The 12,361-nt window shown below is 32.9% G+C and overlaps 2 protein-coding genes across 2 annotated transcripts; both read right to left on the minus strand.

Moving 5' to 3' along the window:
• Window positions 1-298: 298 nt before the first annotated feature.
• LOC102583585 (L-ascorbate oxidase homolog) lies at window positions 299-2,906 on the minus strand. Its single transcript, XM_015306604.1, has 8 exons — window positions 2,768-2,906; window positions 2,518-2,627; window positions 2,096-2,366; window positions 1,892-1,994; window positions 1,455-1,800; window positions 1,002-1,367; window positions 755-833; window positions 299-672 (listed from the first exon to the last, which is right to left on the minus strand). The coding sequence occupies exons 1-8, from the start codon at window positions 2,903-2,905 to the stop codon at window positions 454-456; spliced, it is 1,632 nt and encodes a 543-aa protein (XP_015162090.1). The 5' UTR covers window position 2,906; the 3' UTR covers window positions 299-453.
• A 1,990-nt stretch (window positions 2,907-4,896) lies between these two features.
• On the minus strand, window positions 4,897-9,705 carry LOC107057669 (TMV resistance protein N-like). The gene is made up of 5 exons (XM_015306603.1): window positions 8,817-9,705; window positions 7,404-8,463; window positions 7,006-7,293; window positions 5,725-6,796; window positions 4,897-5,644 (listed from the first exon to the last, which is right to left on the minus strand). Exons 1-4 carry the CDS (start codon window positions 9,284-9,286, stop codon window positions 5,852-5,854), a joined length of 2,763 nt encoding a protein of 920 aa, XP_015162089.1. The 5' UTR covers window positions 9,287-9,705; the 3' UTR covers window positions 4,897-5,644; window positions 5,725-5,851.
• Between the last annotated feature and the right edge of the window lie 2,656 nt (window positions 9,706-12,361).

Consider the following 12,361-nt stretch of genomic DNA (forward strand, 5'->3'; position numbering starts at 1 on the left):
TGAATTTCTAATCATAGATGGGAAAACAACAATTCTTAAATTATAAATTTCAAGACAACTAAAACCATGAGAATTGAACCGAATGCAATTTTTTTAAGGTTAAAAAGATAATGAACCTTACATTAATGTTAGTAGAACTTATCCACATAGTAACACAAAAAGTAAGGAAGATATCACAAATAACTTAAGTAACACAAAAAGTAGGAAAGATATTACAAATAATAAGGGAAACATTCTAGAACATACAGAAAAAAGAAACTTACAATAGTTAAAGCACAATAAACAATATAAGCAGGAATCGAGAGACCATAAACTATGAGAACAGTGCTAATACTAATAATATGCAAAGAGAAACCTATCTCGCTGGACAACGAGACGACACACAACTACCTACTTAACACCCTAATCCGCGAAAATCATATGTCAATCAAATTTATCATATTTATTTGGCCCTTAGTTTAATATGGTCTTGTTGTGGAATCCAACCACCTTGCCACACAAAAGAGCATTATTTGGAATCAGATATTCATCTTGTAAGGAGGTTGATGTTGTGTATACCCTCATGTATAGTTGTTGTCCGAGATACCGTCGCGCCCAAAACTCTGATCTTATGTTCCAAATTCCCACATTGTCTAATGCAATGTATATTGCTGTCCATGACCTCGGATACACCTACATTTTCCAATATTTTCTCATGTTATTCTTTTTTCTTAGGAAATAAATTATTTCATATTATATGAATTAATCTGATCACCTGAGTTGTGCTACGTGAAACTGCATCACGAAGATTGTATTGGTCCCTGCTTGCAGAAGTCCAGTGTCCTCCGTCCATGCTAACATTTAACATCAGGAATAATTCACAGTCAAAATTAAACATAACTCAATAGCACTCCCTTCTTTATGTTTAATGTGATGATTTATAATCTAGTCAAACACCTTCACATAAATTGGGACGGAGGGAGTAATAACTAGAAATTGGAATAAATGACGAGTGTTCTTACCCTACTACCCAAAAGGCGTAACCAGCAATATGCCAACTTTGGACGATACTCTCCTTGTTCTCGAATACAATCTCAATGAATGTCCTATAGTCAGTTTGCAAAACAGATGTGTTGAGGTGAATTCTTCCACCGATGGGGACATCATGTATGTTTCCGGGGTAGAATCCTCCTATCTTGAAGTAGTCAGCGAGCTTCAATGGAGTATCATCAGTGGGCACAAACGACACACTATTGACAGCATATCTCTGCTCACCATTCACCTGGCCAGCAGAAGTTGCAAGTCTGATAGTTCTAGTTGTATTGATCATACCATAATGGTACGCGCCTTGTGGGTTAGGCCTTGGTCCATTAGCTGTCAAGTTAGTCCTAATCAAAGACACGAAAAAAAATGAGTACCAAGTTGTATTAGAAGAGCGAAATATGACAAGTAAAGTGGAGAAAACAAGTCCACACCTGATAGAACGGGCCTGGTGAAGAGACCAACCAACTTCAATGGTTGGTCCACTAGGGATCGGGCCAGAGACCGTGCTGTTAGAGGTGCTGTAGTGAAGTACACCTGTGGTAGTCAGAACCTTAGATGTGAAACGAGATGAAACAACAATGTAGTAGTCCTTAGGAGCTTGATCAGCTGTGATGAGGACAGAGTAGGATTGTCCAACATGAACGTCAAGTGAGGTATACGTCTCTTGCATTGTGTGTGTACCCTCTACTTCCACCAACGTCATGTTGTGTCCTTCAACACGGAAGTTCAATGAATTTTCCAATCCAACATTCGATATCCTTAGTCTATACGTTTGCCCTGCATTCATAAATAGAGATACTCATTGTTAGATATTCCTTTTCTAACTCTGTTATACAAGAAGAATTACGACATCTGCAGTTGTATTTACCTTGATCAACTGTGTAGGAAGCGCCATTAGGGCCACGACCATTGATAAGAATACCATCAGGAAAAGGCAACTTGTGGCCTCTGTCAAGAATTGCTTTAAGGTTCTGTATAAATGTATATTTTAAATAGTAAAACCAAGTAAGTATCAGAACAAATCGTCAACAAATATAATGACATCTAGCATGAAAAATTCATTTACAAGTACCGTGTGATTTCTCTTGTACCAATCTCCAATAAGGGCGATGAAATCGCCAGAATAAGCAGGGAGAGGAACAGTTACAAAAGGTCCACTAAAGATCCTGATGGATCCAAAACCACCAGCAGCTTTGTGAAATGCAGTTGAAGGGAAATAGTAAAAGCTTCCTATTTGATCCTTCATTTGCAAACGGTATGTGAAATTCTTCCCTGGTGGTATGGGGCACGTCGTGCCCCATACTCCGTCTTGGAATGAATTTCTCCTGTTTTGCACTCCATGCCTATATAGATTTCACAAATAATAGACATGTAACGAGTGATAAAAGAACGATATAAGGAGCTCAAGAGCATGTGTGACCATTTCATCTATAGATATTTTTATTCATTTAATAATATCGACGATAACAAATGAAGTAAGTGAGGCAAAATTACCATGAAATAAGAAAATCATCATCTAAATTGTTGAAGACATTGATAATAATATTGTCATTTGTGACAGAAATAATATCAGGTCCAGGAAACTGCCCATTGATCAAAATTCCCTATACACAATAAAAAAAACACAAAACATTACTATAAAATCATCACAATTATAAAATCGAATCTCCAAAATGTTATCTGCACATAAAGTAGACTATCTATATCACATCCGTTCCAGAACACGAAAATTAAACAAACAAACCTGTTGTGGAACACCAAGAGGAGAAATAGTACCATAAGTAACATTCCATTCGTAGAATCTATAAGGATTCTCAGCCACTATACTATTCACAATGAGAAATGAGACCAAAAAAACTACTATCAATTTGTTTAGCAGCATATTTTTTTCTTCTTGATTTTATCTTAATAGAGATGTTGAATTAACTCTCATATTTAAAGTAAAAAAAAAGTTGCATAGAGTCCTAAAAGCTAAAGACTCTACAACTACTTTTTCAAATTTTAACTTACCTAGAGAAAATTGCTCCATTCCCTTACTATTTTACCTACACAGTAGTTTTCACTAAAAAGTAAAAAGAATAAATATAAATAAAAATGTCACATTTTAGAAATTTTAATACCAGCGTTGATAATTATTTTTCAACCATCTCCCTAATATTAGCCATGTTGTCATTTGAAGAAGGTCTAATAAATAAGATAATGAGTATAGAAAATAGTTCAGTTTTGGATTTATTATTTTTTTCTAAATGAACATAAAAAATAAAATAAAAAGCTACAACGTAGAGAGTAATTAACTACACAAATCAAAGGTATTTTTTTATTTTTTGGAAACTTTATTTAATTAAAAGTAGAAATAATTAGTGTTGGGATTTGAAAAAAATATCAGAGAAAAGGGTAAATTTTGGAAAAATAAAATACTGAATAGTAACATTTTTGGGAGTTGAAAATTTTATTTTTGAAGGGATAATAATTTGTTACTCTCCAATTCCAATTTAAGTGGCTTAATTCAACTAGGCACAAAATTTTAAAAAATAATATAAATCCCTAAATATTGTGATTTAGATTTAAAATGTATATAATGTACTAAAATGCATTTTACATAATAGGTCTTAAAGAATCTAGGTAGAACATTGAAATTATATGGAGAGTTAGTAAATATAGAGACATTTTAAAAAGAAAAGAAAAACTACCAAAAGAAAATGTCAAATATTTAAACCGTGGAAACATTTGTTTTTCTTCCTTATTATATGCAACTAATTAAAATTCATGCATTATAGAGGGGATATTCCTAACAAAATTTTCTCCATTCTAAGGAGCTTGAACTTTAGACTTTTAGTTAAAAATAGAAGAATCATAACATAATCATTGCACCATAATTTATGTTAATAAATAAATAAGAGTTGACATGTTAAATTAAAAATGTGACATAATTTTATTGGTCCATGTATAATTTTTGTTGAACTTATAACTATCACACAAAGTTCAAAGCTCAATGTTGACTTCTTAATTATCAGATCCAAACCCTAATTGTGTGAGGAAATCTATGAAAAAATAAAACTTGAAGTGCACTTCATGCTGAGTTGATGCACAAATAATTGTTTATACCAAGTGTTAATATAATAATATAATAAGACAATTTTGACTTAATAATATTAAGATAAGTTGTTTTAATGCCATAATAAGTCAACTCTACTAATTAAGATAAAGCATAGGGAAGGAGGCAAAGCACTTTTTAAAAATATTCCCATAAATTTATTTGGGTTAGATATCAATCTAAACTTTGATGAGCTATAATATGGAGCTATGAAATACTGAGTTAATAAATCAATAATCAATTTAAACTTGGACGAATTAAAATATCATCAATTAACCAAATCGTTAAAACCACCTCCCCTATCTACATGCAACAACAATAACAACTCTACAAAGTCATAATCGAATCTTTCTGTTGAATAAAATGTGATCGATTAACCAAATTTCACTATCTACATGCAACAACCATAACAGCTCTACAAAGTCATAATCGAATCTTTCTGTTGAATAAAATGTGATCGATTAACCAAATTTCACTATCTACATGCAACAACCATAACAGCTCTACAAAGTCATAATCGAATCTTTCTGTTGAATAAAATGTGATCGATTAACCAAATTTCACTATCTACATGCAACAACAATAACAGCTCTACAAAGTCATAATCGAATCTTTTTGTTGAATAAAATGTGACCGATTAACCAAACCAATAAAACCACTTCCCCTATCCACATGCAACGACAATAACAACACTAAAAAGTCATAATCGAATCTTTTTGTGGAATAATAATTCAAGGATGTGGATAAATCCAACATGTGACATGTTATAAACAAAATACTAATGTAACTCAAAAACATATATGAAACTTATGTCTCAACAAATACATAATGTATTATTTACAAGAAACTCAAATGTCAATCAAAATATATTACAACATTCCCCTTGAAACCATGATGTTACACTTACACTAAGAACTAAATGTATATTCAACATGAAACAGAGATAGTCGAAAAATTGTTGCACAACACTACTTGGAAACAAAGGGTTTTCCCACCTACGAATCATTTGGGAAATTCGTATGAAAACTTAGTTTTCAGTACACTTTTGCTTTACCAGAAAGACTTTACATAACTCGTGAAATCCTTCTTGATCGATCTCCCAACTTTATTCTCATACTCCAATCGAATTCCCCAACATAGTTCCCTGTAAAATGAAGATACCTTCAAAAGGTAATAATCATTTGGGTTCTTCCCTTCTTTATTGTCAAATGCGCGCCACAATGTTTCAAATGGTATGTAGATGAAGTACATGGAAGAAGGAAGCTTAGGACAATATTCACGGATGACATACTTCAAGGAATGTTTTCTTTCAGGGTCCGATTTTCAGACCAACGTAGCTATTAAACTCACATTTGCTTCAAGTACAGGACAATAACACAGTGAAAACCCCATGAACTTATCGGTATACCAAGATGGTTTCAGATCAATTGAGATCACTTTTTGATTTATGAACTGATAATCGAACAACTCTGGAATTCTGACTTCAGGAAAACAAATGAGAAAAGAAATCCTTTGGCGGAAGTCACACTGCAATAGAAACTACTATTAGTACAAATCAATTTGACGAGAATATTCAACATTCATATGTGTATGGATAGCTAAAAAACCTGGATGCATGTCTGGAGAAAATGTCGTAGCAACTTCAACACATTAACTTGTTCACTTGAGACAGTTTGGCATTCGGATTTCTCATGACCACGCCATGATATTGACAAGATACGCAGCTTAAGACACTTATTTACTAGATCTCCGAGGCTCTTCAAGTGTCTCAAACTCTTGCAGATCACCAACGTTTCCTGGAAGCTTTTTGCAGCCACGAAGAATAAGCCGTTGAAGATTCTTCAACTTACAGAGGCTGTTTGATAGACTTACAAGATCTTCACAACCTTTCAGATTGAGATATTCGAGGCCACTCAGATTCCCAATGGACAAAGGCAGTTCTCTAATCCCAGTAGACTCCAGAGTCAAACTTTTCAAGCAATGCATATCTCCGATTATTTCTGGAAATGTAGTTAATTTTGGGCAATTAGATATCTTGAGCTCTGTAAGGGATTCCATCTGAATAGAGCTTGGAAGCTTCGTTAAGTTCTCACATTCTTCTACGGATAAAAAACCAAGTTTCTTTTGAACTCCAAGAGATACGGGGAGCTCTACCAATCCAGAACATCGGTATATATAAAGAAATATCCATTGTTGTGATTCAAAGAGGCTGTTTGGCAAAGTTGTAAGTTTATTGCAACCTGAAATGTGAAGTCTTTCAAGATTTAGAATAGAGTCTGGAATACTTTCAAGAACTTCACAACCTTTCAGTTTCAAACGACTAAGGCCGCTGAGAGACGGGGGTAAGCTTCTTATCCAGGGGGATTCTACATACAGTATTGATAAGCGCCGCATATCTCCACAGATTTTTGGAAATCTTTTTAAGCTCGTGCATTCATCAAGGAGAAGAATCTCGAGAGATTCCATGCAGACAAATTTTGGAAGCTTCTTAAGTTTGACACAACCCGTCAAACTCAAATAAGTAAGCATTTTGCAATGTCCAAGATAGGGATGAACCACTTCCAAATTCTCACACCTCCGTAAACTTAGTGTCTCCAAGTTTGGCATATCACCAAAATTAGGGGTCTTCGTTAGCCCAAGGCTCTCGCTTAGATTCAAATACTTCAAGTTGCACAGTTTCTGTTTTCATAAAAATAACAAAATATTAAAACATAACGTACCTGCGAATTACCAGTTAGCTCAAGTAGTACTCCTAATAGAAATATGCTATTCTATTTCTGTTACATGATGTAAATTGCTTATACAAAAGCATTTATTTGGTATAGCATTTGAACCATAGCGCGTGATAAACTGGAGCTATTGTTTTGGAGAGAAAGAAATCACTATACCTTTGGTATTGGCCAAAGTTCAACAAGCCAACTTCCACGTAAACAAAGCCCAACGAGTTGTGATGGTTCAAACCCCTCTGGCAATGAACTTGAAGGATAGTTCGGCCATTCAATCCACCGCAGGTTAGAAGGCAAACAAGTGACAGTGCTTTCCGAGCAAATAGTTCTACGATGAAGTATCAACACCTGTAAGCATTGCATTCTCTTGAATACCTTGTTATAATTGATATGATCATCATCAAACCGGTAACCATTTGGGATCCGTAGGCTTTCAACCTTTTTTGTTTTCTGTAAGGAAAGAAACATATATCTATTTGTCAAAAAAACTCAACATAACGAAGTCACAAAATACTAAGAGCTTCTTAAATTATCAATTTTTTTGATAAAATATTTCTTACCAACTTTCCAGCAAAAAGGTCATGAACTTCCTCAATAAGCCATACTCTGCTGTTTGCATATTCTTCCCTCGACACATTTTGACCCGTTTGACTTATCAAACTATGCATCTCAAACGAGTGATATCTGATGCATAAGAGAGATTTTTCGATGAGGTAGCTTATTCCTATCAAGTGAATACCACAACTCTTAAGTATTCGTTCAACGTAATAGCTATATTCATGATTGTACAAGCATGCTATATCAAGGAATGTTCTCATCTCATCGTTATTCAACCCATCTAGACCAATCTTAAGTTTTCCTAGAATGTCATCATTAGGGATTCTTTTCAATCTATCAATTATATCTCTACATTGCTCTTTGTTTCGTCCATAAAGAGAAGAACCCAAAACTTTAAGAGCTAAAGGGAGTCCATCAGCATACTTCACTACTTCATTTGAAAGTACCTTAAAATCTCTCTCCGGAGATTTTCTTTTGAAAGCATGCATGCAAAACAGTTCAAGAGCTTCGTTCTCAGATAATAGTAAGACTTCGTATACTTTATCCTCCTTCACATGACTGACTATCAGGTGTTTGTCTCTCGTGGTAATCAAAATTCTACTACCCCTGCCAAACCACTCTGTCCCTCCAACTATAAGCTCTAGTTGACTTAGATGGTCTATGTTGTCAAGAACGAGTAAAACTTTCTTCCACCGAAGCCCATTCTTTATAATTGTGGTTCCATCATGCTCACTAGTTACAATCATCTTTTTTCCAAATAGTTTGCAGATAAGAGTTTTCTGTAGCCATCTAAGTCCCTTTTTCCGGTACATTTCTCCAACATCACCAAGAAAACAATAAGCTTCAAATTGATGACGGTATCTCTCATATATAACACTCGCGATTTCTGTCTTACCAATACCACTCATTCCCCATAATCCAACGAAGTAAACATCATCAGATTTCATATGTAATAATGAGATTACTTTTTCAATTTGAGTACCCACTAAGCTTTCCGAAACGGTTGAAATAATGTTTGGTAATATGTGATCAACAACCTTCTTGATGCAATTTGCCTCATCCCTAAACGACAATGAAATGAACAACTACTTAGAGATCAAATAAGATTATAGAGTTCTTTACATTTAGCACCCAAGTGTGTGCTCTCTTTTATGATTTATATCTTATTTTATTACTTCTAATGATTCTTTCACAACAACAACAACATATCCAGTGTAATCCCACAAGGGCTATCTGGGGAGGTTAGAGTGTACGCACACCTTACCCCTACCTCGGGGAGGTAGAGAGGTTGTTTCCAAAAGACCCTCAACATAAGTGCAGCAAACCAAAGCATTTACGAAAAAAGGGAAGGGAATATGACAGAAAATCAAAGTATTTACGAAAAAAGGATATGGTGCAAAAGAAAGAAATCTTACTTGCATTCTTGTAAATGGTAACCTGATATTTTCCCAGCTTCCTTACAAGCTTCTCTCCATCTTTGAACCTTCTCCAACTCATCATCTTTGTATTTTGAAAACGACTCAGCGAATGGTGAGTTTTGATGGCTTACATCAGATGGACTAACATCATAAAAAATTGGAATCACTATCTGATCTAATTCATTTCGACACTTTATAATATGTGCAAGCTCCTCCAAACACCATCTTGATGATGCATAGCTTTCGGAAAATATTACAATAGCAAATCTAGACTCTTCTATGGCTTTCATTAGTTCATTAGGAATTGATTTTCCCGTTTCCAACCGCTCATCGTCTTTAAAAACATCAATTCCTCTTTGTTCTAAAGCATTATAGAGATGGCTCACAAAGTTTCTACGTGTATCTATACCTCTAAAACTCAAAAAAACACCATATTTGCAAACTTTTGAAGAAGAAGCATGAGACATTGTCGAAAAATATTGCTAAAGACTACAACAACAACAACAACAACAACAAGAAACACACATAATAAAGAGCAAGACTTTAACATTTTTCACAATTCATAGTCTTTTATGGTAAACTTCTTATCATCTTCCTTATTAGAAGACTTATAACTTTGTTATTGACCAAAAACTAAAAGTCATTACATGTTTACAACTTAAAAGACCTTATTGTAGTATCTTTATTGCCTTAGGGTTTTCCATGCGTTATCTGGTATCCGCATTGGGACCTGACTAAATCTAAATTCGTGTCAGGAAGTCTTACATAGTGTACACATCTTTCTAATAAAAGAACTTTGTACTTGGGGGACTCGAACCCGGTCCTGGTTAAGTACGAAGTACTCCCTCTGTCCCAATTTATGTACACATTTCGTTTTTCAAGAGTCAAACCATCTAAGTTTGACCCAAAATATTTATATATTTGTAAACTATTTAAAAATTACTATAAGTCATAATAATTGACAATTCAAATTATTTAAAAAAATTATGGTCAAAAATACTGATTTGAATCTCGAAATCCGAAATGTGTTATGTGTCGCATAAATTGAGACAAAAGGACACTCACTACCCTCCTTGTTGTATGTATATTTAAAAGCTTGAAAATTGGGGGAAAATTTTAAGTTTCCCCATTATAACTTAATCATGCCTTTCTGTAAAATCATATAAATTAGATATTTCCCAGAAAATGAAGAAAAATTAAACAAAAATTTTGTAAGAGAACACAAAAGACTGACCTCAAAGATATTTATTGTTCCAAAAGAGTGTGAATTAGCATAAATATATATTGAAGAAACTTCTCCATTCAGCAGATTGAATTTTTTGGGGAAGATGAAGACAGAGGAGGTAGGTGAGTAGAAAGAACAATTTTTAAAATTTTTAATAACAAATTTGGTACGGTTAGAATCATCCGAATGAGGGTTAGAACCGTCAATATAAACTAAGCTTGTTTGATGACCTGGTCTAACCCATGATTTAATAAAATTAGGCAAAAAATAAAATTGGAGCTCATTTAAGAAGTTTAAGGGGAAATTAGATAAAATGTTTATTGGGTTAAATTTCTTATAAAAAAAAGTTAATTTAAAAAATAAGTCACTTATTATTGAATAAACAACACAAATTTCACTAATTTGATAGTTAATTATTTTCTCCCTTTAATTTACATAATTATGGATTGTACCAATTTTCTACATCAAATGTAGGTATTTGTCGCTTCCATATACATGTAAATGAAAGTCATATATTAAAAAAGAAATCATGTTTACAACATTTTTGCAATATTTAGGCACATCACAATTTGTAAAAATACCAAAACAATCAAAATTCTTCCATTTTTTTTTTGGAGAGATTCAACAAACTTTCAACTTCTTTTTCTACTTAATTCTTCTTCAATAATTTTGAGTTTTGTTCATTCCACAATGGATAATATCACTATTTTGTTGATATACTTCGGAACGTTAATTTCTGATGATATTTATGATAGATATAAAATTGATGGAATCATTCTCAAGTATACTGCTACTTACAGTGATATCGTTAAAGCCATTTTCAACACAACAACAAATCAATCACTATAAAATATATCAAAAAGTTATAAAGATATGTATCATTAATAAGCTAAAATTCATTCATATACATGTCTAGATACAAACAATCATGTATATAGTATCTAATGGCAAATACATGTATACGATCAGATACCTTGTTCTTAATGGACACAACTCAGAAATCAGACCAAAAATTATTATCTACATGTAGATATTTGACGGATACGTGAAGACTTACTATAGATACAGTGAAAAAAAGGAAGATACATTAACATGTTCAGATATATTGAAACTTGAGGGATATAACTCAGATACATAATTGAAGCTCTATTCATAAATCTTATGACGGATATATAAAGACTTACCCTAGATACAATAATAAAAGTTTAAGAAAATTCAAATTTCTTTCATTTTTTTCAAGCATCAAAAATCTTTTCTTATAGATACATATAATCTTAACCAAATACATTTACACTTTATCAAATATATGAACTCTTAATTAGAAACATGTGTATATTTTGTATACATATTTTAACCACCGTCTCTCCTCCTCCCTCTTCGTCTCTGTCCTCTCCAGTCAGAGATCGTCAATTTCGATGAAAACTCCACCAAACCAGCGAAGGGGAATTCTGCCAGCCATGGCATTGACAAACTGGAATTTTACTCCACCAAATCAGGGGAGAGACGTTTTGTTGGCCATGACATTGACGAACTGTAACTTGTGGTGGACCTTGTTGTTTGGTTGCTATTTTATCTTTCTTCTTCATTGTTTATTCTATTTTTAAAAAAATTGACGGACAACAAATGTGGATCGTTTTAAGCAAGTTTTAAGCAAATTATTTATCAAAAGAATTAAAAGAACTAGAGGATTTCATATCTAATAGTTGAGACTATTTAGAGGACATTTTGAGTTGGTGGAGATTGAACAATCAATGTATACTTCATGTATTACTAAGTTATATTCAATTTTTTTTGAGTATATCATAATGTATATGCAGTGTTTAGTTTCTATTACTTTTGGCTATGTTTTATGCAAATAAAAACATGAATATATATATATACTAGATAATGTGGCCCGTGCTATAATATAAATGGTATGTTTTGGGCTAATAACCGAGTTTTTGAAACGATTGTTTGCGTGGATAAAGGAATAAGTTTTTTTATCACAAACCTTTACTTTCTTTGACGCTATTTAAGGCATAATAAGACTACCACATACAACATTTTTGAAATATTTTATGTTGTCAATTATCATGATTTATAGTAATTTTACGATAGATTCACTTCAAGAATCAGTGAAAAATTTTGTATTTTTTTCAAAACATATTTTATATTGTCAATTATCATGATTTATAGTATTTTTACGCAATTTTTAAATATAAAAAACACAAAAAAAAAACAAGACAAATAAATTAAAATGGACCCAATATATGTTATTTTTGTTGTATCAATTTATGTGACACAAATGAAATTTAAAGAGTCATCCAAATTTGCACTT

This window comes from Solanum tuberosum, unplaced genomic scaffold (assembly GCF_000226075.1).
Source record: "Solanum tuberosum cultivar DM 1-3 516 R44 unplaced genomic scaffold, SolTub_3.0 scf00034, whole genome shotgun sequence".
In the NCBI taxonomy this organism is placed as follows: Eukaryota; Viridiplantae; Streptophyta; class Magnoliopsida; order Solanales; family Solanaceae; genus Solanum; species Solanum tuberosum.

What these genes read in the sequence shown, in the direction of transcription:
- LOC107057669 (XM_015306603.1), bottom strand. Translation starts at nt 9,286, where the DNA reads ATGTCTCATGCTTCTTCTTCAAAAGTTTGCAAATATGGTGTTTTTTTG. An exon ending in ACCTTTTTGCTGGAAAGTTG is followed by an intron (nt 7,294 to 7,403) that starts GTAAGAAATATT and finishes CTTTCCTTACAG; the next exon opens with AAAACAAAAAAGGTTGAAAG. An exon ending in AACTTTGGCCAATACCAAAG is followed by an intron (nt 6,797 to 7,005) that starts GTATAGTGATTT and finishes TTATGAAAACAG; the next exon opens with AAACTGTGCAACTTGAAGTA.
- LOC102583585 (XM_015306604.1), bottom strand. Translation starts at nt 2,905, where the DNA reads ATGCTGCTAAACAAATTGATAGTAGTTTTTTTGGTCTCATTTCTCATT. An exon ending in CACCAGGCCCGTTCTATCAG is followed by an intron (nt 1,368 to 1,454) that starts GTGTGGACTTGT and finishes GTCTTTGATTAG; the next exon opens with GACTAACTTGACAGCTAATG. An exon ending in TACGCCTTTTGGGTAGTAGG is followed by an intron (nt 834 to 1,001) that starts GTAAGAACACTC and finishes GTTAAATGTTAG; the next exon opens with CATGGACGGAGGACACTGGA.